The sequence below is a fragment of the Plodia interpunctella genome, chromosome Z, assembly GCF_027563975.2.
Source record: "Plodia interpunctella isolate USDA-ARS_2022_Savannah chromosome Z, ilPloInte3.2, whole genome shotgun sequence".
Lineage (NCBI taxonomy): Eukaryota > Metazoa > Arthropoda > Insecta > Lepidoptera > Pyralidae > Plodia > Plodia interpunctella.
Window position 1 is genome coordinate 3115616 of NC_071324.2, and position 27772 is coordinate 3143387.

Sequence of the window (27772 nt, forward strand, 5' to 3'; positions counted from 1 at the left end):
TATAGTAGAGGCATTAAACAGGGTGTAAGATATCACTCATTATGTTTACCTGGCACACTCGAGTAACTGCCGATATCCCATCTTGAGCTGGTTCTAATCATGTAATTTGACCTTTTTATTCATTTCGATTTCAATTTACGCTGTAGTATTAAAACTATGCACATAATTTGTTATGCAAATTACTAAATTCAAAATCTGTTAAGATCCCTATTTGAAATATATTAACTTTTGTGTGGTACAAGTACGATCTCCATTTCTTGTTGACTGTGCAAGTGCATGTAATGGATTCTAATACATGTGAAAGTATATTTGTTCTTCTTTCACGTTAAAATGGGGCATTGGATTGAGGTGCTTTATGGTGTGAAGATTGTAGGTGAGCTGTACACTACAATACTGTGAGATAGGCGCGTGCAACAGCTACTACAAAAAATATTTATAGCATTGGGAAAATTAATAATATTTTGCCATTAAATGATTGACATCCACAATGTAGGAAACTTAAACGGCGTCAAAATTCATCTGATGTTAAGGTTGTACTTACTCTAATCATATTACATATTAGAAAATTGAACAACAGTTCATATAACATTATTTATATATACTATTAGAATCTATGTGCAATGTCTAACAACGCCGTCATGTTGTAAATGCATCCCAACTATTAACTGCAAGCGACAAATTCGAGGAACTATTTTGTACATACGAAATAGTTCCAGGAAAGCTTAGTTACGCAGATCTAGACAGGCTGAACATGGGGATAGGACAGGCTGATATGGTTACATGCGCCCCCTGTCCGGCGTCCATCCGATTGATAGGGCAAAGTCAATCAGACCACGTGGCCAGAGGGTGTCTAGATCCGCCAAACTATGGCTCAAATTTCTAAATAATTACTGCTAACATCAAGACTATAACCCACAGAACTCTACATACGTTCGTCGATGTATACGGGTATGTTTTTCGTAGGTACTATAATGTGACGTAATATGTGAGACATCATATCCGCGAGCCGCGCGATTACGATTCATCGGATAAATCGTAATAGCGCGGCAATGATTGTCGGTCGGCTCCTTTGATTAAGCAGCTAAAAAAATTCGACGCGTGTAAGTAAATAAAGGCCCGGGGTCATTGAAAACTTTATTTTAGTATGTTACTTGAATCTAGGTATGTAAGTAATAATGACTCCGATATGGCGATTGTACAACGAACTTGACATTAAACATATTAATGTCAACAAAAAATTTACGAGCGTACGTAACGAAATGTATAATTTTATTTTTATCATCTCTTGGTATCATATTCAGGAAAGGAAATCACTAACTTCTTCATACAAAAGTAGTCTATTATATCTGCCGAGATACCTATGTGTAGAATCTACACAAGCTTCCTAACACGACCTGTGGCGATCGGATGGGGTTTTCGTAAAAAAATTGTATAGAAATATAAATATTTAATCATCATTTCAAAATCTATGTCATCGAATAAGACAATCGCAGTGTAGCACAGCACTATTCCTACTTTTGATAGAAAAAGTGATTGTCCGACCTCGACCATGACACGACATGTGGAATATATGAATTCTAGACTCTAATCGTACTCGTAATACTAATACTTTTACTTCTCCTTTTTGTAATACATTGTATAGAAAATAGATTTCTTATAAAGGCTGACCCGTATTTATAAACAAATCTTGAACAAGTCCTTGAGAAAAAGTAATTGTTTAAGTAACGATTTATAGACCGTGTTGTCTATAATTCTAACTTATCACGTTACTAATGGCAATGCTGCAGGGCTTATTATATTACTTGAACAGGAGTCGACAGGCGTTTTTCGATTTATACGATAGACGATGTCGATTTTGAAATAAAAAATTTAATAAAACTGAATAATTCTCCTTTAGTAACAAAATCAGTTCCTTCACCCGACAAAGTGGATACATTTTAAACAATATCGATTGAAATTTTCTTTGTATGTACGTTTGGAGCGATTAATATAATTGTCCTGTCCTATTCCAATTGCATTAAGTACACGATGCCATTTTGAAAACCTGCTTTTTCACACCGTTCTCCAGTATTCATAGCTTTCCTTGTCTTCTTTTATTCACCATGTAATTGATCGATTATCGACTAAGTATTCCCTTTTCCCCTTTTCTAAAATACCGGTTGTGCAAAGTTGGCTTGTTATAAGTTTTACGAAATATGATTTCTTTATAATGCCAACTAACCTAAGTGAATTTCTTCAAAAGAAGAGACACACATGATTTTCACATATTTTCTGAATTCAATTATATCAAATTCTCAAAAAAGTTTTATTTTCTATATGCCTTACTAATTGTAATTAAGACTAATTAAGGTGTTTAAAACATACTTTCAAAAATAGGTCATTATACGAATGAGCCTTTAGCAGCATGAGGCACATTATGACAATTAGTCCTTCAAGAATAGGTCTTTCTGAGAGAAGGGCTTTTTTCACCGTAAGACGTTTTAATAGACGAGAGACCTCCTAGTTTCTTCTTTAGCCTTAAAGCATCAGAGCCCAGGGTAGTCAGACCAGTGCCAATGCACGTATATTGTCCTTAATAATATAAAAGCATTTTAAGAATAAGACATGTATCTACCTTTGAAGGTCTAATTTCTGCATACATGATTTGAATTTACGATCGATTTTACGATAAAATTTCAATAAGTCTATTATGGAACGTTACATATCGGCATGCGGCTGCGAATTTAATGTACTCGACTGCGAATTTAATTTAATCTCACCACTGAAGATTAATTATATATTAATAATCCGAAAATGCGATTTTCCACGTGTCCAATTAATACATTATTTCACAACAGTTCGATGGCCCAAATGTTTATAATTTTTATGAAATCTTTTCAATTTTGAATATGTTAGAGCTATAAATAAGGACAGAAGAGTTTAGTTGGTGAGAGCGGAAACCTCACAATCGATCAGTTTCCGTTCAGCCAACCAGTTGGTTCAATTGGAATAGTCCCATAACGAGTTCCATTCTTCGCAACCATTGGTCGCTTTACGTACTTGATCGGAGTGGAAATCCTGAGTTTTCCGAATCAACCAACTTTTTTCTCTTCGCAGGCACGGCATATTTACGATTCAATCCAACTTATTCAATCGTGAAATATGGTACTTTGACTATATAAATGTGTATTTTATATTTTTCATTCGCCAATGGATAGAAACTTGCGATAGTTTTCATTTTTCTAAACTCTGGCAAACCAATAGAAATATGTGATTAATAATAAAGCGACAATTAAAATTTAATTGACGAAAAACGAAAATTACTATCGAAATTAGCCAAAATATCGAAATTAGCGAAAAATGGGTCTCAGCCAGGAATGTCAGCAGGTCTAGGACAGTCCAGTCCAGGACGAGGGCAAGCCTAATGACCGAACGCAAAAAGCCTTCAAGAAGGATGAAGAGATAATAATGTATGATTAGATTGTCCGATAATATTCCTGTAATAGCAGGGACCAAAGATCGGGATAGAGATTATGTTTGGAATGTTTTAGATTTCCCCAGAGTAGTTCGCCTGTAAACATGGGGCGGAGGGGGGTTACACGAAATTACTGCCAGTCTGACACACTGAACCACTACGTCATCACACCTACAGGAGACAAGTGATTTTTGCGCAAAATATAAATAAATAAATAAAATCTAATTTAGATTTTTTAGATCTTGCAATTTGAGAAATTCTATCAGGGCAAAGCGTTTCGATCGACCTTTTGTGATTGTGATTTTATGAGAATGTAGAAACTGTAAAAAAAACATTTCATTAACATACGTGTGTAACGACTTATTTTTGTCAAGCTATGTATGTAAGAAACTATGTGACTTGATAAATTAATTTTACGAGATTTTCGATGATTGATATAGAGCAAAACCACGTCAAACCGAGTTAAGAGTTCAAGCAAAGGCTAGTGAACAATTGATTCTTATAACAAAAGCTTCAAGAAAACGAATTGCGATTTTCGAAAATATTGAAGTCACAGGTTTTATTTAGTGTTTTAAATACTTTTTGCGTTTGATATAGTTGCCCGAACATTGGAGTTGGCCAACAAAATAGTTTATACGACGTTGGTCCATTAATTTTTGTCTCACACAAATAAAACTAGGCCACAGATTAAATAATAAAGCCTAGGGAGGCTAAATACGTCACTTCGTCCCGAAAAATGTAATAGTATGGCGAAGGAGATTTATGATGTGGGACGAAACGACAAACCGTATGAAGAATGAACCATTTCTATGGAAGACTTCATTTCGTTTAAATTTTTTAATGAACGTAATAGCGTTCAACATTAAAAACGTTTACTTTTCATTAATGAAACGAAATGAACGGTTCTATTTTGGTAAAAGTGTAAATTAGATGCTTCATGAAAAACTGCTCGGAAACAATTGTGGAAATATATTAAAAAATGAATAAGTACTTCTATATAAAAAATAGAATAAACGATAATCAAAGGAAATTAATTAAAAACCTTAAAGGTACTGTTAGTTTTGGTTCCATTTGAAAAAAAAAAGTGTATTTATTAAGGTAGTCAAGAGGTGTTGCTTAAGTGAAAACTTTAGAATTTTTTTAATGTGAAACGAAATAAGTGCGATAATATATATTTTATAAAAAATCACCAGTGCCCTGGCTTCGCTCGGGTAAAACCCAGAATAAATTATACACCTAAATCGTCTCAGGAATCACACTATATATTGGTGAAAAACGTATAAAAAACCCTCTCATAGTATGAGTTAGTGACAGACATATGCGACACGGGACTTATTTTAATAATATGTGTTGTGGATGTTGTTTGCTATTCTAGGCACTACTGGGCTCATAATAGCTTTCTTTTAATTTGTGTTGTTTTCTTATTTAAATTGAATGAATGTATTCCTTTTGAATATTTAATACCACTTAGATCAGTGGTATTATCTGCAGTAGACTTCGTTTTAATTTTCGACGTCAATAAGTGACGTGAAAAATATGTACTCTGCCGCGTCTGTCAGTCTGTCTGTTCGCGATAAACTCTATAAATAGGCACGGATTTTCATATTGATAATGTGATTCCTGAGGAATATTTAGTTGTATGTTTTATTATGTTTTTACCCGAACGAAGGAGAGACGGGCCGCTAGTACTAATTGAAATTTAAAGGTAATGATTAAAATGTCAGAGTGAAGTATTTTTATACGTAGGGGCACGAATTCCCTCACAACCATTAACGAGGTAATTCTATTTAAGCCGTAGTTAAGTTTCATATTGGAAATTTTGTGTCGCGTTCAACCGTACGTACTATATTAAAAAAGTACGCGCACAATTTCACGTATTAATTATTTACGGGCTAAACACAACCATAACTAGCGAGACTCGATGGCCACGTTTAACTGGATATTAGGGCTTATTATTGGATAAAATTACACGCATTTTACGCATTCGTTGTTCAATTAATCCAACCGAATGCATGAATTTGATAAGTGCCGGGATTGGCTGAATAAATTAGATATTACCGGTTGGCAATCAAATGGTATTCGAGCAATTCCCTAACCGCGTCAGCAATACCGGAATTCCGTAGGCTTTGTTCACTGACCAAACGAGGAATAAATCCTAATCCTAACGAATATTATAAATGCGAAAGTAAGTTTGTTTGTTACATCTTCACGCATTATTTACTGGACCGATAGTTATGAAATTTGGTACACGGGTAGAAAATAACCTGGAATAACACATAGAGTACTTTTTATCCCGAAATTCCCACGGGAGCGAAGCCCCGGGGCGTAGCTAGTTTTAATATAAACGAACATAACAGGCACAAATTAAATGTTAATATCTCTGGATTCAATGTGTTTATTGATAAAATTTTCGAACCGAAACACCGGTTGTTTGACAAAGTGGGTATGAAACTAGTATTCACAGTATCAGTCAGGTATATTTTATACCGAGAGATACCTCCACATATCCAACGTGGAAGATTACTAATGATCAGTCAGCGGAGCGTTGTTACATGCATCGAATATGTTAAAGGCAGATTTCGACGAAATAGTCCTTGAGGAAATATGGGTCCTGTCATGTGCATATTGTGCATGCCGTGTAGAATACGTATTTCAGTATAACATGAACTGAAGTACTGTGACCGTAGCACCGTATTAATTGCACGTGACGTTTGAAAGATACAATATATTTTATTTGTACATTAAGGGTAGAGATGCACCCTCAAATTTGACGTTGATTTTAAACGGCGCGCCGCTGACGTTTAGACAAAATGGCTAAAATTACAATTGTAAAAAACTTAAACCGGAACGCCGGTCTTTCACGAACACCAAAATAGAAAATAAAACCAAACAAAAAATAAAATACTAAAAAGTGGCCTACTCAAATGCACAATAACATTAGTATAAGACATATTTAGTAATATGGCATATAAGTTAATCTGTATAAAACAGTAAGAGTTGACAAGATCAATGAGGTACCTACCTAAATTAAATGCTTAGGGCTTTTAAGAAGTTTCTATTTAGGTACTGTTTTTTAGATGTACAGTAATTTTACATGATCGAGCGAACTAGCAACGAAAAAAAAATGTAAAAAAATGCAGTGATCGGGCGTTCGGCAAGCGGGCCAAAAAATGTGTAATAAAAATGGTATTTTTTCCTGAATTCCCGTAAAATAGAAATCTCGGGGCGCAGCTAATAATTGTGAAATATAAGTACAGCCTACACTTCAATATGACCTGATTTTCCTATGTGTCAATGTCAAGACCACGGAAGTCGTAATAATAATATGATTCTCATTACCCGTGGTCATAACACCGTTTGAAAAGTATTCGCAGTTCATATTTTTCTCACCTAGCCAAACTGGGTCAAGCTACGGTGAGCTTCTGAATAATTCACGATAACCTGAGAACCTGTATAAATCTTTGTCCTTATTTAATTGTTTGCGGATATTTCCGTAAAAGTTCGTTACAGCAGCCATACATATGGACAACGACTGAAATCAGTATCTTATATAGATAAATTTAAGCATTCACGTGTAAATCTCGAAATAAGTCACGCAGCATTCTTATCGTCGCGCACCAGGTTACATTCGCAGCTGTGATGCCCCGGAGCGCAGTTACCACGTAATATTGATTAATAATGAAACTGTTGTCAAAGAGACCTAACTATATATAGCTAACTAGCTGCGCCCCGGGGCTTCACTACCGTTGGAATTTCGGGATAAAAAGCCTATGCGTCAATCCAGGTAATATTTTATGTATATACCCGTGTACGAAATTTCATAACAATCTGTCCATTAGATTTTTCGTACAATAATAACAAACATACATTATATCCTCACAAACTTTCGCATTTATAATGTTGGTAGGAGTAGCTTAATAAACTATACGGAATAAACATTGCAGATTAAACATCCGACTTGTTTTCCATACACGTAAACGAAATTGCAACATCATATTTGATGAGTGCATGAGTTATGTAACTCAAGCGATTGAGTTTGGCTTAGACATACAGGAACATAACACGGCCATGACCGCGGTCTTTGGCGAACATTGCATAGTTAAAAAAGAGCGCACGTTTTCCATTAACGATGTAGACACTACAAAAATTTTGGTGACCACGGTTCTCAGTTTAGTAAATAAAGCAATATAATTATTTCCAATGAAATCTTTTATATGGCGTAGTATAATTAGTAAACATTACTTTAGTTTTCGTTAATAAATTGATAAAATGTGGCGCAGTTACACGGGTTTGATGAACATTATTTTTGTTTCAAAGCTGGAAAAGATGAGTAATGTGTGTGGATTGACCACAATCATGGCGATACGTGGAGATGATATTTCGATGAGAAACGAGTTGAACGTTTAGACTTAGGGTGTAATATTTATACATGCAAATCTTACCTGTAGAAGACTATACTCACGTATTCCATAAGGATCATCAAAAGATCAATGACACATTAGACGTAACTTACCATCAATAACGCAATGCATTATTATACCTGTATATACCTAGGCAATTACTACTTTATTTGACTATTGCTATAATAATCAGTTAAGCCAAATTATAAGCGTAAAACTTACAATCGTAGCATTCAAAGATCAGAATAATTAAAGTGTGAAATATCTTGAACTGATATGAAGCGGAGGCAATAATGCACCGCCATAGCGTTTTTACAGCTATGTTTAAGGACAAAAGGTCTGAAGGGACCTTAAATGAAGGATGATTTAAACCTAAATAGAGTAAGACCGTTTAAGCACGGCGTCCGTTTCGCCGGAATCCACCGTCGTCTCATAAAAATCCAAACAGATAGCAATATATATGTATACAGGTTTTTCATTAACTCCGGCGAGACGGACGCCCCGTACTACTTATACTTACAATTTACTTCTTATTAAGTACACAGGAGTCGATTCACATTTCAAATACTTACAGAAATAAAAATACAAAGGTTTCTGTATTGCGCAAACGAATAGGACACTATTTAAAGCATTCGTTACTAAAGCGATCCAAATTACTCGCTACAAATGTAATCGAATTGTAAAATAGCCCATTAAAAATTAGTAGATGCGCAGTAACACCACAGATATATCAATAATATAGACACAAACATATTTATATATATAAATATAAATGCCATCTGCAGTTTTAAACACCAGAACGCCTCTCACCCTTTTCAAATACTAAAACCGAGCTGTTTCGAATGTGTGTCTGAGTGAGCTCAATGTATGAATGTGAAAGTGGCAGCGATAAATTCTTGCATCTTTGACTTATCAAGTTCACCCTTATGAGATAAACAAGAGTCGCGCAACCCATGCGACAGCGGTGTCAATGGGCGTTTTAGTGGAAATGAGGCTTAATTAAAGAACGTTGTGTTGTACCATCGCCTATGAGAAACATCATGAAGAAATAGTATAGTTGAGTTGGTATTCCATAATACAAATCTCGAAATACTTTAGGGCTATCTCAGTCTGTGCGATTTTTCCCTATAGGTATATTTATCTTCACTTTCTAGGTCTCTCCATTAATTGACTTACGATCTGAGAGGAAAGAGAAAAATCTAATCCAAATCTACAGTTTTCCTCCGCTTTTTTTATTTCAACAAGAAGTGACTTAATTTTATTCTGAATTATGTGGCCATGTCCATTAACCACGAGGAATTCAATGAGGACTTACCGCTGTCGTCATCGGCAGGGAGGGGTCCCACTGTGCCGAAGAACCTCTTGTCCAGTAGTTGGAGTAGCTGCAAGGCGCTCTCGTGGACCGGAGCCCTAGGGCACCCGGTACACATGAGTGTCACGTTGATGATCGCCGTGTAGTGGTCGCAGGGGTACTCCCTAAAATAATAGAACACGTTAAAAAATGCAATGGCGTAAGATTTTCATCGTGGTAAAAAATATTTATTATATATAAGACTAGCTCCGCCCCAGGGCTTCGCTCCCGTGAAAATTTCGGAATAATAAGTAACCTTTGTGTTATAGGTTATATTTCATCCATCTACCAAATTTCATATCAATCCGTCCAGTAAATTTTATGTTTAAGTGTAACCCACATACACATATACATCCTTATAAACTTTCTCATTTGTAATAATAGTAGGATAGGATTAAAGACATGGACAAATACAAAGGTTATATATATATAATAAATATATATAATAAATAAAAAATGTTTAATAAAACGAGGCAAAATCTTTTTTCACACCTGCTCTGAAAGAATCAAATTCCACGTTTGAGCTTTTATGTGAAAATTTGTAACTGAAAGTTGAGTAAAAAGCGGCCTAAACTTTTTTTGAAAAATCCATTGTTCTCTAAAGAGTTACATAAATTATAACCCGGTCGAAATAAATATGAACCTTGCTGCATACAAACGTCATTTAGACAGATCTAAACACAATCCGTCGTGTCACATTAGTTAACGACAGCAATTAGTATTCTTTTTTTTAAATAAGTATATTAAGCATGAAGATTCTATTTTAAAAAAAATATGGACGTTGTTGTAATTATGCATTAAAAACTGTATTATTGTAGTAGGACGTATAAAGCAATATGTATCACTCGAAAGAAAGTACGATTCGCTACTCGTGTGTTTGCGACACCTTCATTAGAATCTGCGACTTTCATTTCTCGGTGAACAATGTACTCGCCGAGCAATGGAACATTATTAATAGCTAAGGGAAAAAACTTGGCAAATAAATTTATAATAACATTCAACTTTTGCAACTTCAGAAACCAATTAGCTTTGTAAAAAGGTAAAATATTTAAAGTTTCACAAAACGGCTCCTGATATACGAAACTGTAATTACTAGTGCCAAAAAAATGTTTTCTTGTGACAATAATGAGGTTGAATAAACATTTGTGCACCAACACTTAATATAAGGGTATCGAATAGTAATCACTGTGCGAATATACAATTCCTCTATCAATTTTAACATATTTTATAGCAGATAATATTTCCTTTTCGAATATTAATTACGCATTTCAAATCTTTAACTGTACTCATGAAACTTGTAAAAAGAAAAAATCTATATACAAAATATGACACGAGGGTTTGGATGGGATCAGGATTGGGATGTTTGCGCTCCCCCAGGTTAGCTTTAATCAAATAATTCGCATAGATATAGACAAAACGTGAGCAGGATGACATCCCTATTACGGTGTACATGAACACAAGTGCATGCAGTAGCACCGGCCGGATGCTACGGCGCTGTTGACACATCTGCATCATTAGATAATGGCTCTATTGTACGGGAGCCGAAACGGAGGTTGTGAGGGTATGCATAATTGGAAGATATCCCTTTGTACTGCAAAGGAGCCGGGAGTAAAGGATATTAGGTTGCGCCAATAGTTGTAAGTGTTGACTCCTATTGTTTGTTGTAGTACAAGACAACGTTGCCGAGTAAGACTAGTTTTGTCAAGATTGAAATGAGTAAAAAAATATTAACGGTAAGATAAGCTCAGGGGTGGAGAGGCAGAGCAAGAGACGAGACGACATCTAGTGCATTTTTGCAGAATGGCATTGACAGACGGAAGCAGAAAACAGAGGCCTTATCCCAGCAGTGGGACACGAAATAGGTTTAAAAAGGTTAACCCTTAACATCACTACATTTTATCTGTATGACGTCTAAATACAGTGAAATTTTGCTACATAATTTATTATATTTTCGTAGCATAAATTTTTCCATTCCCCTATAGATTTTTTGTTTCTCATAAAAGCATTTTTGTACTAAAAAATTCTGTACGGTTATACCAATTTCGATTCAGGATTTTTTCTGCGATACGGAATGCCGTTTGTTTTAATCCCGTCTTATTTTTTGCAATTTCAACGCCAGCCATACAATGCGTGCAGTGCTTTTGTGTTCCCAGCGCGCCTCGTGCACTTTCACCCCAGCACACGCTTTATTTCAGTACAGAAATTCCTAATGCTACTCGCACCATATACGTTTCACATATGTATTAACATGGACTTATAATTGTAATAGATTACAATTTGCTTCTTGTGAAGGAAAATATGAGGAAAATATGTGAAAAAAATATAATTATAAAACATTAAACACTAAGATAGAAAGAAATAGATACTATATTTTTGTTTCTCTCCCATTCATTTTGACGTGTTCCCGGTTTCATTATCCGATGTGGCACCTCGAAACCCAGGATCCGATTAAAAAATAAAGCTTGAAATACGAAGATTCAGCTGTGGTTTTACGAGCGGCCGCCTGATTGACGTCAACCCAAATTAATTTTCAGGTTTCGTGTAGAATAAATGGCACTATGATGTATTTTTTTCTATTTATCTCTTTCTTTTTAATGTTATTGCTTGTTCTTTCCCACATGACACGCTGTGGTACTAGCGAATATGCATTATATATGGACCTCGCAGGTCCCTTAAGCGTCGTGCCCACACAGCCAACGTGACACGAGATCTAGCACGTAACTTGCCATTAACATTTAGATTTGAAAGTACTAGTAGGTACTACATATTTGTCAGACAACGCGAAATATAGAAATAAATTATTCTTAATTTACGACTAACAGCTTGATTGAAGCAGTGGTGTTCCAATGCCCAAATCCGAAATGTCCTAGGTTCGAATCCTAGTTGTGCCACGTGAGTTATTGGTATACTAATCTGTCTAACAGTGCCAAGAAAGTCGATGCATGTGTTTCATTCCACTTAATGACCACGGCCCTCAGCCCAAAGAACATAATTTGAATTATTTCAGTTTCAGCTAATTTATTATGTTCAACAACATTGTTATGATCAATCAAATCAATAAAGAAATTGGAACAATATTGAATTTTCCAGAGTTCGCATGCTTCTGCAGATTTAATTAGATACCTAACAAATGCACACCGATCTACGAATTTCAATATCCCGTTCGAATGATGAGAATGAACAAACACAAAGTGAAATGGAAAACAAATATGAAATTAGCGGTGAGAACAGGGTTGTATCTAACGTGTGCCTAACTTTTAGAAATTAAATTTTAAACTAGCTTTAATCAACCACCGCTTCAACTGTGACAACTGCATCAAATCCTGAAAATTCCATCCAGTAGTTATGCGTGATGCGCAGACAGACAAAAATTGTACATAAAAATTTGGCTACTGTAATTCCCATAACGATCCTCATAATTAATTATATTTATTGAGCTAGCCCCAAAGTTCTAGTCTTGTGTTATGGGATACTAACTCAACGATACTATATTTTATAACATATACATATATAGATAAACATCCAAGACCAGGCCCAATCAGAAAAAAAACATTTTCCATCAGGACCCGACCGGGGATCGAACCCGGAATCTCTCGGTTCAGAGGCAAGTACTTTACAACTGCGCCACCGAGGTCGTCAAATATATACAGACATAATCCCAGTTACAGTTTTATTATATGTATAGAATTACGAGTTTGTAGGAAGTATCCTAAAAACTCGTAATTCTATGAAAAAAGTAATGGATTTGTATATGGAATAGTAGTAATATTATCCTACTGGATAATATTACTACTTTAACTATAATATCAAATATAACAAGTCAAATCCATTACTTTTTCGAAATATCAATAATTTATCTTTAATAATTATTTCACTATTTCCGCTATATGTACTTGTAACAATCCCAAATAATTGAAAATTTCAATAGATTTTTTAAATTAAATTGTCAGGACATTTCATTTTTTCAATACTTTTGTGTATTATCCATTTTATAAAGTGACATATACAATGCTAGGGTGGGCCAAAAAGTTCGCAGAATGGAGAGGAAGACGAGGGAAGGTAATTTCTATCGGATCCTACACATGTGTTCGTGCCACATGAATTTGTATACCAATCTGACTCATGTAGTTTTAATCGTCCATCACTTGCTTCCGTTGAAGGAAAACATCGTCTAAAGCGTCAATGGCAAACCACTCCATTAATAATGCCAAGAAAGTTGTTGTGTGTGTTTCATTCCACGTAATAACCACGACCCTCGGTCATGAGGAATACGACTATGAAGAAGATGTAATTAACCACATATCTATCGCCTGTCAAGCAACTGAACCAGTCGAGCGCTGTCATCGAGTTCCTGATAAAGCAAGTAAAGCCACTACATGTCATTATGAATGAGATGACATTCGTTTATGGAGTTTACCTTGATAAAACCATGATTTAAAAGCTATGTTGTCTTTTAAAACGGCAGAAATTTTTTCGAAGAGGCAGTGGCAGTCAATCGAGTCCGTTTCCTCCGACAATGTATAAGTCGTATTAAACGATAACCGATTGGAGAATGAACAGCTTACAGAAATAATTGGTGCATCATCTACAATAATTTTAAATATTCTCCATGTGTTTGTTACCTCTTCACTCTCAAACGGCTGGGCCAATTATTATTAAACTTGATAGCTGATATCTTGGATTAACACATGGCGTAATTTTAAACCAGATAGCAAATAATCTTTGTCTTAGTACGCAACTTCCGTAGGATTGTTGAGTTTTATTGAATAAGCGATTTGAATTTGAAAAAAGTAGCCTATGTTTCGACGGGGCTCTTTAACTACACGCATAACAAATTTCATCGAAACCCAGCAGTCTATCCGTGAAAGCGGACAAGCAGATAGACAGACTTTCGCATTTATTATATTAGTATGGATTCGCCAAGGTCCAGAAATTAAAACGATATGTTTGATAGCTATTTTTCAATATTAACATTACAGTACACATGACAGTTTACAAGAATCAAATTGGCTCCCGCTCAGCATAATGTCACGTTTTTAGGTACACATATCACTGCGAGCTGGTGTTCTGCAGGTACCACAATAAAAAAATATAAAACAAAAATTAAATATTCATAGAAATATAAAATAAACTACATCACAAATACAATAACACATACTTCAAATGTAATATTGCATTTAACTTTTAAGGATTTAACAATAGTACAACTTTTAAAGGGTGGCTGAATATAATTTCAACATCTCGTTGCAGCGTATTTAAACCTGCTTAGTTTAAAATCTACTAATAAATCTGGGTAGTTTAAAAGCCAAAGGGCTTTAAAATTTATATTTCAAAATTTACAATTTTTAAGGATTAAAATATATTTATAATTGTTATAGAAAAGGTAATTTTGAGAATTCGATACTCATGGGATGGTGTGGTCCTACTTTAGGGCGGGAAATACGCGCTTAAATTTGTATTTAGTGAAGATTAAATACGAATAAATAGGACTTAGCATTTGCTAACCCTGCACGAGCAAAGGATTCATTCCAAATTCTGATTGATGCAATCAAAAACTAGTTAAATCAAAGTATGTTAGGTAGTGATTGTTTTATTTAGTCTTCAGAATACTAAAATGCATAGCCTATAGATTAATGGAATGGTTTCAAGAAACTTAGTGAATAATTTTATATTTATTTATTAAACATTATTGTTCCAAGTAAAAACATAGTAGGGTAAGTGCACTGTCCCGGAAAGACAGGACGCGGGTTCAATTCCCGCTCGATTCCAGAATTTTTTCATCTCATTATTATTTTCAAAAATAAGTTAAAAAGCATGTGTGACATGTATAATAAATCCATTTAAATAAAAACATAGTAATCTGTATTGTACTGAGATGGAAGGCACCGCAGTAACTGATTGATGAAGAGATTTCTATCCGTCAATTGAACCATATGATAATATTCATATTTGATCTTGAAGTGATTGTCTAGAAAGAAGCCATGGTAACAGGACACTTAATGAAATTGTAAGTAACAAGGCGACAAATAAACAAACTAAAATGAGATTATATTTCTCAGGACTTGGGATTAAAACCTTCAAACATAACAAGCCCGGAGGGGACACCGCGACCTCCTCCCCCTTCTCAATGATGCTACATTCTAGAAACGTAATGTATCCAATTTATCAATCTGCAATCGGCATTCTAAGAACTCCACTAATGCCTGCTATGAATTCAGTTCGTTATGTGGAAGGTAGCTGTTTAAGGCCGTGCGTTGGTTCACAGCATTCGTCTTCCCGGATTCGTCATCCGATTTAAATCAGGTCAAAGGAGAGAGCTTTAAAATTACTATAAAGCATTTCAATAGAAAGCTAGCTATTCAATTATTTTCTTTCGATGACGAATACGAAGATAAGGAAGTATTGGACCAGCGGCCTTAAGGTGTAAGTAGGAAATGTGCTTCATGCAGTAAACGACGTCGACAGGTCATGTGACTGGTTTCTATGATCTACATAATTTATATTTTATTTTTTTTAAATGGAACCCTTGAAAAACTAAACATCATTTTACAATCCAATACATTGACTTTTGAAGTGTAGGAAAATACTTAACAGTTGACAGTTTAAAAAACTTTCTTAACAACAAAGATCATAAAACATAGCGTTAAATCATGAATTTGCAAAATAAAATACTACAAATCTTTCCTTCAACCCAGCATTATCCTGTTATAAGATCAATAAGTTACTCGTAGCTTTTTTCAATATGACCATTTGGTAATATTTTTGTGGAGCACTGACAATGTCTTGAGAACCGCTCTATATGATAAACGGCGCGGCAGACGACACGTGACCATTGTGAGTTTGATACAAATATACACAAGGACCAATCGAGTCACCTCGACACGTCGCCGGCTACCAATTTGCACCTTAATACACTGAGAACGGTGCGTATATCATGCCCATACATAAGTAATTCGCCCACTTGTTCAAAAGAAAGGAGCTTCCACAGACTTATATATTAAGGTGCTTCATTACTTTAATAATACAAACACGAGCCACTTGTTTAGGGAAAAGGTATGGCGTTTTATTCCGGCACCACCTCGCAGCAATTTACTTTCTTGTTAATAATTACTTATTAATTGGACATTTGTAATTGCGAATAAGTACTTTATTTAAAATTAAATTTTGTATTTTGAAATAACTTACAGATAGGCAACCAACGTCTTGATTTGTATCTCTGGGAATCTTTCGATCGAAAGATTTACGGTTAAAGATTTATTTATTTCTCAAAAAGAATAATTACATTTCATTCACTTACAGAGAAATAATAATACTAACTACTTACAGTAATTAATGTGACGGCGAGCTAAGTACATATACGTATATAAGTCGCAAGTTAACAATAAAAGATATGGACATAAGTTTCGAAAATAAAACAAAAATTACAAGCCATTTTATAAGTAGGGTAGATTGCCGTAGTAAGTAATATCGGCAACCGGTACGCAGCGCAGGAGTGAGGGTACTTCACGCGTTTACGCTGCTGATGTTTATTAAGGTTGCGATCATAGACGCAGGCGATTAGCGGATAAGTAGCGAGTTAATAGTAGAATGTATATTTGGTTGTTACTACTATTTTATTATTTGTGAAATTAATATAAATGTTTATAGTGTTATGTTATATATTTGACTTTATTTAATTAAGTATTTTTATTTTTCTTCATTTATCTAAGTAAAGTACGTTTATTTATTACAATATTGTTTTTAAATATACCTTTATTCAATTTATTTAATTTTGATTTTCCAAGATATATGATTTTAATTTTCTTTTAAAAGTACCTAGTGAATTTGCTTCTTTTATTTCTATAGGCAGTTGGTTATACATTCTCACACCTTCAAACTGGATGTTTTTTGAACCAAATTTTGTCCTCGGGGCGCGAGATACCAAATGATTTGCATTACGCAATTTCATTCTTTGGGTTTGGCTTTTTTTTTGGAATGTTAGAACAGTATGTATTTTATTATTAAGAATTTTATAGATTAACGTGCATGTGTAGTACTTATATGTCTGGTTTATGTTCATTATTTTAGTGTCTGTATATATTTTTATGGTTGGCGTATTATAATCATAGTTAAAAAGTGTTTTAATAAATTTATTTTGTGCTCTTTGTAGTGGTTCTAAATTAGATTTTGCGGCTGTACCCCAGATTTCTATTAGGTAATCTATGTGTGGTTTTATTAATGAATTATATATAATGTATTTGATTTTACGTGGAAGACAGTTCGAAGCCGCACGAACGGCACCTGACAAGGATGTCAATTTAGTCTTAATTTTATGTATATGTTGTTTAAAATCGAGGTAATGGTCCAAGATAATGCCAAGATATTTTTCGCTAGATTTTTGTTTTAGTTCATCATTATCTATTTTAAGTTTTATTATATCGTCGAGATTTTTGTTTTTTGCAGCAAATATAACGAAATTAGTTTTTTCAGTATTAATAGTGAGGAGATTCGACAAAAACCAATCGTTTAATTTGTTAAGATCTCCTTGTGCTTTTAATTTTAAAGTTTTACATGAGTGGCCATAATAAAATAAGCAAGTGTCGTCTGCATAAAGAGATATGTCAGCCTTAAGGCCCAAATTTTTTATGTCATTGACATAAATTAGAAATAAAAGAGGCCCCAAAATGGAGCCTTGAGGAATGCCGAAAGTCATTAAAGTTGGGGTACTTTGATGTTGTCCTATTTTCACTATCTGCCTACGGTTTTGGAAGTATGATTTGAATATGTCGTGTGCCTTACCAGTGATACCGAGATTTGACAATTTGGCAAGAAGTAGTTTGTGGCTGATTGTATCGAACGCTTTCTTGAGATCTATGAATACACCGAGTACTATTTGTTTTTCATCGATTTTATTTTTTATTTTAGTCACAAGGTCTATTGTTGCTGAAAGTGTGTTTGATTTTGGCCTAAACCCGTATTGTTTGTTGTACAAAAAATCTTTTGATTTTAAGTATTTCTCTATTCGAGAGTAGATCACTCTTTCAAAAATCTTAGAAATGACTGGTAAGACTGAAATTGGACGGTAATTGCACGGATCTGATTTATTACCGTTCTTAAAAATTGGTGTTACTTTGGCAATTTTTAGAGACTGCGGGAAGACTCCCATTTTTAAACAATTGTTTATACTATTGGTGAGCGGGATGGCAATTATGTTTTTAATGCATTTGATCATTTTGGTGCTGATACCATCTATGCCTGAACTAGTATTTGGGTCTAAGTCATTAATTATTTGAATAATTTCGTCCACGGTTGCCGGCACAAAACTTGTTAGCTCAGTCGCTTTAACTATGTTCGGTGATTGTGTATCGTTTCGGTCAACTTTTTGGTATTTGTTTGGGATTTTGCTTGCAAGTGTTGAGCCTACAGTAGAAAAATAACTATTGAAACTCTCGCAAATTTCTTGCATATCCGTTATTATTTTCGAGTTCAGGATGACTTTGTCCGGTACTGCTGTATGTTTGATGTTGTTACTAGCTAATTCATGAATGGCTTTCCACATTTTTTTAGGCTTGCTCATGTGATTTTAAAGAACTTGAAGTAGTATGTTTTTTTGGTTGTTTGAATTTTCTTATATACTCTGGCTCTAGCTTCTTTAAATTCCTGTTCTAGTTTTATGTCTTCTTTATTTGTTTTGTATCTATGCCAAATTTCATTTCGTTTGTCGATGTCTTGAATAATATCATTTGTAATCCAGTCTTGACGTGGTGGGTTTAGGTACTTAGATTTAGTGACTTTACTTGTAGATAGACATTTTAGAATACTTTCTTCCAACATTTCATATGCGCTTTCGTCTTTCCTTATATTGTGTTCTGCTGAGTCGTGTAACTTTTTATAGTTTACTGCTGTGTAATAAATTTTTTGAACAGGTTTACTATAGTGGTTTTCAACTTCTAAGTATATTTGTCGATGGTCGGACATCGATGATTCAATAAGACTAAAATTAAAATTGTTGTCTTTTAAGTTAGTGCATACATGATCAATAATCGTGTTTGTGGATTCTGTTACACGCGTGGAGTACTTCCGGTGGACTTTGTTTATTATCGTAAAGTTGTTCTCTTTTAAAATATCTTTATATTTTCGAGTTTCCTTGTCAGGTACCAGTAAGTCAAAATTGTAGTCCCCAAAAACCAAAGCTCTTTTCCTTTTTTCCAGTTGTTGTGAATATAGTTCAAGGAAGTTGTCAACGTTCTTCTTGTTGGGGTTGTATATAGCACCGATGTCCAGAGACTGCTTTTCAAGATGTATCCAAAGGTAGTGGTTGTTGTCAGCTATACAATGGTCTTCAATCATCCTGTGCTTTAAGTTGTTGTGAACAAAGATTGAAACACCGCCTCCTTTGCGATTTTGTCTGAAATTGTTGTAGTGGGTGTAGCATGGAATGTTGAGTTTTTGGACGTCGGTTTCATTTTTTATCCATGTTTCAGTCACAACAATTATATGCGGTTCTATCTGGGCAGCTATGCATTTAAGTTCATCCAGTTTACCTTTCTTGACAAGACTGCAAGCATTTATATATAAGCATTTCAAAGATTTATGAGAACTTTTTATGTCATTATAGTTTTTGATGAACTTGTGTGTTATCTTCCCCCTGGAGGGGGCTGCTAGTTTTTTGACTTGGATGTCTCTTTTCCTTGCTTCTCTCCCGTTGTTTGGGTAATTTTGGGAACTCCTTTAATATATTTTATGGCTAAATTTGTCTCTCCCTCTGTTTTCCGACTTTTCAATTCCTCTTTTAATTTCTGAAAGTGCTGTTTTTGCAGGGGCGTTCTGTCAGAGAATATTTTAATGGTGTCCATTTGTAAATTGCTCTTATTGCGTAATATAGTTTTTACGGTATTTTCCGATGTATAGCAGGCTTTGATGGGGCGATTTATACCAGGTTTATATTTTCCTAGTCGGAAGGTTTTATTTGGTTCAGGACAGTCTGGATAAATAGATTTTGTGATTTTTGTAATCTCAACCTTATTGTAAGTGAAACGGTTGATTGGGCTAGTTGGCTCTGGAATACCCAATATCACTATATTTTTAGAGCGTTGGTGTCGCTCGTGAACTTCATTTACAATTTCTTCATAACTTATAGATATAGGTTCAGTAGCTGTAGTTATAGTACTCAACGTTGTGGTTTCCCTAAATTGGTTTAAATCTGTTTCTAAATTCTCAATTTTCTTTTCAATATTCTCTGTTTTTGTTTCTAATTCATTAAGTCTTAGTTTTGTATTACTCTGATCTAATTTAATACTTTCGATGGTGTCACCAATACTATTTACATGAGTTTTGATAGTAGTGACGTCTTCATGAAGCTTATTGATATTTTCAGCTTGGGAAACGCTAGTAGCTTTCAATATTACCATTATTTCAGACACCTGTTTTTTTAAATCTGAAAGCTCTGTTTTTATCCAGGCATCATCATCGAGTACTTTTCGCTTAACACGTTGAGTGATACGAATCGGAGTGGTATCATAGTTTGGATTAAGTTCGGACAGATTTGGTTGAGATCCGCCGAGTCTGTCACTGTGACCGCAGCCGGTTGGTGATCGGTGCTCATTCATTGTGTTAGTGTGTCGTTGCAGATCACTTACTTATTAGTCCGGTGTAGACAGCACGGAGCCTGTCTCGCTTGCTCGAGAGGATTGAGGGGCGGGGCACTGACGATGACTCCGGTAATGCGGTGTGTTGCTCAGTGGTAATTAGTTGTATTTCACTCGTGGCTTACTCGCCGATATGTGTTTATACACTTTAAAGTTAGGGTCCAAAATCGACTAGTGGCTCTTTTAGTGAATTTAAATTAAACTTGCGACACGTCTGACTTGCTCGCGTGCTCTCAAAATATATATTTAATAGATTTTCACACTGTGCACGCGACTTCGTTAGCTTTTTTAAATTTTTCACTGAAACGGATTTTTTTTCCGGGATGAAACACTGTCTTTATCTTTCTTTGTAAAGGGTAGTTAAAGCGTGAAGAAGTAAAAAAATTTAGCATTTATAATGGCCGATTTTTACTTGGAATTGAACAGATTAAAGAATACAATACAATAATACCATTGTATTCTTTCATCAGTTCTATCCCAAGTAAAAATCGGTAAAAATGATGTAATGACAGTAGACAAAACTAATTCCAACATTGTGACAAACTACTACTACGTACCTGGAACTGTGCGTGTATACTGGAAGAGATTTGAAAATGGAATATCCTACAGATTGTCTAATCGCTTACGATTAATTTAGGTTTTAATTAGTCAAGTCATTCGATAATATGAAACGTGATCAATGAAATACGATTCCAGCTTCCCAATATGAGCTATAGGTATTCAGTAGCGAATAAAACCAAACGGCACTTGCCTTTTCGTCTCGAACTTTCATAGCATAGTGACACAAGCAACCCGATACGGTTTTGAGACAGCGATAGACTTTTGATGAACCTTTCCGAGCAAGAAGAATTTCAAGAGCCGTAATATCCTACATCTACCCATCACAGATAACGGCAAATAACTGCCGTAATCATCACGTATATATTTCTGTGAATACATATAGTATAGTATTTCTGTATAGTGTGTCTATACCTATGTGTGCGTCCGTGGGTGGTCGGTAGCAAATCACATGTGAAACGCCTCGACCCCTACTGGACTGAAATCTTGATGGGTAACTCGTGTCACGTTGGTCTACTGCCCATTGTAACTCTATAATTCGCTATATATAGTTATAACTATATTGTGGACATAATAATAATTGGAATACCTAAGAAAATTGTAATACAGAGATTAGATTTTACTTTATTGAATTTTTGAATTGTAACTACTTTGATGTCCATTTGACTACCCATAGAAACCTAACTGGACTAACCGAACTTTGTAACTTATTTTTCCCATATTTCCTTTTTAATGACATGTACGGACGCAGACAACCGTGCAAAGAGACGAAAATGAGGTCCGACGCTCAATGTCTGAGAAACAAACCAGAAAAACGCTCAAATGGGAGAGAGAGGTCTAATCTTCTAATGTGGAGCTGGGAGATAATGCTCAGCATTAGCTTTACTTTTATAAATTAATGGAAATTATCAATCTTAACGATTCAGTAATACTAACAGGGGTAAAATGCTTACATTTAGAATTGATCGAATAGACCCTGAAGGCACTTACGCTTTGGAACGAAGCTGGAAGGTCCAAAGAGTACATATTAGACCGTCAGATCGCCTATTATCGTATTGTGGTGATTGATGTGGAGGTTAGCGTGATTGTTGGCTCAATAATAGCAACTGTCGAGTTGTAGGGAGATTTATATACGTTTTTGAAGCGACCGACTTTAACCAAATAATAACTTAATAAAACCTACCTTGAATCAAATTTTTGTAACCTGGCAAGGCGTCCGTGTACAACTACAACTATGTATATGAAACCTAAAGAAACAATTTTATAATAGTAGGAGAAACGACGAGGATTAATACAATGTGGAATGAAATATCACAATACGAAAGAGATACGGTAATAGCAAACCAAGAGTCCGGATTGAAATTTTCAGACTCTCGGTTCTAGGAATATCATACACGAGTTTGTTAGAAGAAAGTAATCGAATGGGGTATTCCCGAAGCTTTTATCATGATCAATAAGTCCCATACGTTACAAGTATCATATTTTACATATATGACAAAAATTTACATTTTTTACATTATATAAAATTGTAGTTCATAATTTGAAATACCTGAATTAGTATTCCTTTCTTCTAGAGCTGTGAGATTGTTCCATCTATACGGTAAACCGGTAGTTCATAAACCGCCCAGCAATCTTTGACGTGCATAGTTAGATCTAGGGCTAAGTTAATAAGGGTGGAACTAGGGATAACTATGTGGCTTCGCTTATTGTGTGCTCGGATCTGCAAACTCCCAAACAGAGTCGTCTCTCGAATCAATAGATTCCAGTTCTCAAAGCGCCTCTCTGTGTAATCTTACAATGGCGAATGGTCTCGTAACAATATTATTTAATATACCTCACTAACAGCGATAACTGAATATAGTTTAGTGATTTCTTAAAAGACAGAAATACTTTATCATTCTTATTTAATCCTACTATTCTACTAATATTGCGATGTATGTATGTTTGTTAGTCTTTCACGCAAAATCTACTGGACGGGTTGTTACGAAATTTGGTACACGGGCAGAGTATAATGAAATAACACATAGGGTACTTTTTGTCCCAAAATTCCCACGGGCCACAGCTAGTTCTATATACATATAGAAGAGAGGAAAGGCCTAAACTAGAGAAATAAAAACAAAATTATGTTTTTCAAGTATTAAATTGTCATTTTTTTCACGTCATTGTAAAGTCACGGACAACTCACTTTTTATCCCCCGACTGCAGAAGGAGCGGAAGTTATAAGTTTAACGTATCTATATGTCTGTCAGTGGTATCGTAATAGTCAAACGGCTGAACCAATTTTGATCCAGTTTTATTTTAAAGATAATTTAATCGGGAGTGTTCTTAGCTGTTTGGAAAATGTGTGATCAGCCCTATGGAAATCGTCAGCTCTTTTCTATCGGATCATAGAATGCCAGAAACTCGGAGTCGGGGCTGTCTCGAATTTTTTACAGCATACTAACATGTAAATTGTGATATGATTTTATACAGTTATACTAATAAAGCTTAGAATAAGCCGTAGGGAAAAGTTAGTTTCTGATATTTAGGTAGCGATATAAACAAAGTTCCCTCCCCAAAACATTGCACTGCATATTGGGCAGTCGAGTACAAAATATTTCACATTGCAGCGTACGATAAAAAAAGGAATCCATTCGGCATGTTCCCTTGTACTCGGGTTACCTCCCCGTTTTCGGCTCTCAACTAAAAATATATTTTTTGTACTGTATTTTATAATATTTGGTACATTCATTAAACATCGACACATATTCATATCCACCCATTCGCATAGTTTTCTATTACATTAAGTAAGATTACACCTAGTGGTTAAACTCCTTTTAGGCGAATTGTTAATGTAATGCCAAAGATACAAAAAATATCCTTACATATTATAAAAAAAAGTGCTCTTCTGCGTCTGTCTGTTCGTGAGAAACTCAAAAACTATTGCACAGATTGTCAAATCTGTGCAGTAGTTTTTGGGTTTCCACCAATAGAAAGAGTGATTCTTGAGGAAGGTTTAGGGGTATAATTTTAATAAATTATGCTTTTACCCGAGCGAAGCTGGGATGGGCCGCTAGTATTGAATAAAATAAAAAACAAAAACATTTATAAAACTTATCACAGTGCATTTTTGCACTTCATTGTACCGAGTATTGAAATTCGAGGGTTCTAGATAATTCGGAACCAGTGGGGGTCTAAAACATGGTTAGTCGAAGCAAACCCTCGAATTCAATATCGTGAATCCGCGACGCTGGTTTTCTGGGGCTCTATCTTAATGCATATTTGTTTCGTGTCAATGGCTGGCTACAGGCCATGAAGCAATCAAGATATACTCCTTCGTACGGCTTTAACTAGCCATCTGTATATTCGTGATTTCTTGTGATGGATTTCTGAACTTTGCCCTTTCACGAAATTTTAAAGCAAGAAATTTGGCAAGAGTGGGAGGAACTTCTAACGTAATATTTATATTTTAACAAACATTCTCACATTACAGCGATTAGGGCCTTATTATTCTCATGGATTAAGTAACAACAAAACGTATATTAATAATGAGAGGATAATTGCGAGGTCCTCTGATCAAATTTAAAGACCTTCTCCTTAATCTTGTACAAAGCTGACTGCTTGCTACAGTCGTCTTCGCCCCGCGTATCATAACAAAACTTTCGTTGGGAACTAATGACTATCATTGAACATACGATTCTTTGTGCTTTGTGCGACATGAAGTTCATTCATAGACCTGCTTAGGGAGCTAGACCCTAAAATAAAAATATTAGAGTATCAAGTGGAATCACATTGAAATAATCCGTCAACAATGAATCGTATGGCAAAGCCTTCTGCGTTTCCGAGCGCTCAAGTGCACGGGGTTGCAGAATAAGCTCCTATTAGATATTCCGCTTAATGAAAGTGGACAGGTGCTGTTAAAAAGTACATGTAAAGATTTAATTTCTTACGAACATTTGATTTTTTATTATAATGGAAGTTTATTCAAAAGAAAATGAAATTAAAATATACTTTTAAAAAGCCGTTTCCATATCTATGTCGTTATCTACATATTAATGCATACTTATAAAATGTATTATTATATGAAAATACATAACCCTTTTGATTAAAAAAGGAACATCGCCTAAAAATAAATTATCTGTGTATAAGCAAGTATAACTTACTTTGTATGCAGTCTATAAAGCAAAATACATAAATGGTTTAATGGCTCCTTCTCATAGATTGCTATTAGATAGCAAAGATTGACTAAAACCAGGTTCACATGCACAAACCTTCCGGTTAATATTAACCAAACGGCTATATAGCCGTTGCATATACACAGTAACACAAAGTAAACTACCAGTCGAACACGTCAAAGAGAAAATTGGCTTGCGTCGGTTTTGTAAATCGTTATCTCTCACGTATGGAGAATTCGGGAGTGCCGACGGCACAGCCCCGCGTTTGAATTTCTGAACCGGCGCGTCGCGCATACTGCATGTCAAAGAATAGGGGAGTATTGTGTCTTCTGAATTCGAACCATACATGGATGACTTCACTTCACATGGATCACTGATGCTTGGCATACACTTCACAATATCGAGACATAGACGACGACGATAAAAAAATGAATTTATTTTACTAAAAACATAAACCACAGTGCTTCTTTAAAATATTCCAAAAACCAGTTTTTTTTAAATCTTGCTAGATTTGCCAATTAAATCGCATATCAAGGACTCCGTCCACTACTCAGTTATATTTAAATGAATAGTGGGCGCAGGATTTTTGAAGCACATCAGAACATATATATATAATATAAAAAATCCAACAGCCGTTGCTCAAATTTAATTTTTTAGCACACTGATTTAGTAAATCAGTTCATGTGTGAACGCGTGGAGGTGCTTTTCAGCAGGATATATCATACCGTGCTAAAAAAGAACCGACGACATAGAAAATGTAAACATGTAGTTATTTCTAAAAGCAACAAAATGCGTGTAGTCTACGTAAACAAATAGAAATTAATTCGCCCGTCCTCAATAAATCTATGACTGAATAAAGATGCAAATTTTGTTTAGATATGGTAGGTCTAAAAGAAATAAAATACGTACTAATTCAACATACACTCCATACAAAATAATGTCCTAAAGCTACCCCTGGGGTGCTACTACTGGGGTGTGCCGGCTGGCTGCTGTTTGTCAGATTGCCACATCAAAGGCTGGATTATACCAATATTTGTTAATGAGGATTTAGGCAGACCAGTGCTCCTGGCGATGTGAAATTTCGCGCTTTTAAAATATCGAAATATGTTTGTAAAGACTGGCAAAGTTTTCCTTATTTCATATTACAAACAGATAAATGGGGTAAGCAGAGACACGTCTGTTTATTTAGACTTGTGCATGTGTAGTAAGTACACTAAAAAGTATTCAGTATGTAGATAATGTTTATAAATTCCACGAAGTATTCAGAGACAGAGATCTTGAAGCTCCAAGGCCTGATTTAGCTAGTTATCGGCGGAAAAGATACTAAAATGGCTTTTCTAAATATAAAAGCGTGTATGTTTTTTTTTTTAAATAACCAGCTGTCCTCGACACGGCAAGCATGTCAAAGTGTTCCTCAATCGAGTCTACATCCGTCGGTAGTTTGATTCGTTCGGCGACGGTGCGCGCTGCCGACCGAAGGAAATCTAAGATAAATTTGTATGCAAATACATGACTTTGCAAATATTTCCAATTTCCATGAACTGTCATAGGGTGGAACGACAAATAAGACAAAAAAAAACATTTGGATCCTGAGAAAAAAAATGTAAACGCATTTTGTAAATTTACCTGTCGCGTTTGTCTATTTATTTGAAAGCATATGAAAGGATTTTTATGCAGTTTTCAGAATGAGACGAGGTAGGCCATGACGATGATTGTGTTTAACATACTAGTGCAGTATCACAGTAATCTAAATGAGTCTCTTATGAGAATGTCTCCTCTATTCTGTCAGCGAATCGTTCGTAGATGAAAGGTTCTGTCGTACAAATGCCCGATGTCGAAACATTCTGTCGACGAAATGTTCGTAGACGAAGCAATTGTCGGAGGACCGTGTCAGATTCAATCCATATATATAAAACTCTTGCCTTACTTAGTGACTGACTGACATACAATACGCACAGCCGAAACTACTGGGCGTAGAAAGCTGAAATTTGGTGTGTAGGTTCCTAGGACAGAGTAGGGGAGCATTAAGAAGGGATTTCCTGAAATACCCACGGGAACCAGATTTTTACTCGAATAAGTTTTATGAAGTTGTTGGGCAAAAGCTAGTTTTTATTTATATAAATTAGTCATTTTTATATGATAACCGACATTTTATTTGATTAGCGAATACATCAATGGCAAATGCGTGAGCCTGATAATGTTCCGATCAAATGTAATTAAGTGCATCC

The 27772-nt window shown here is 35.1% G+C and overlaps 1 protein-coding gene across 7 annotated transcripts in view; it reads right to left on the reverse strand.

Annotated features, from left to right (window-relative positions):
• The window catches only part of fry (furry), a 152900-nt gene that overhangs the window by 102757 nt on the left and 22371 nt on the right, over nucleotides 1-27772 (reverse strand). For all 7 annotated transcript variants that reach the window (XM_053768631.2, XM_053768628.2, XM_053768629.2 and 4 more), the window contains one exon: nucleotides 9170-9330. In XM_053768631.2, coding sequence (XP_053624606.1) covers nucleotides 9170-9330 — 161 coding nt within the window. The remainder of the gene's footprint in view (nucleotides 1-9169; nucleotides 9331-27772) is intronic.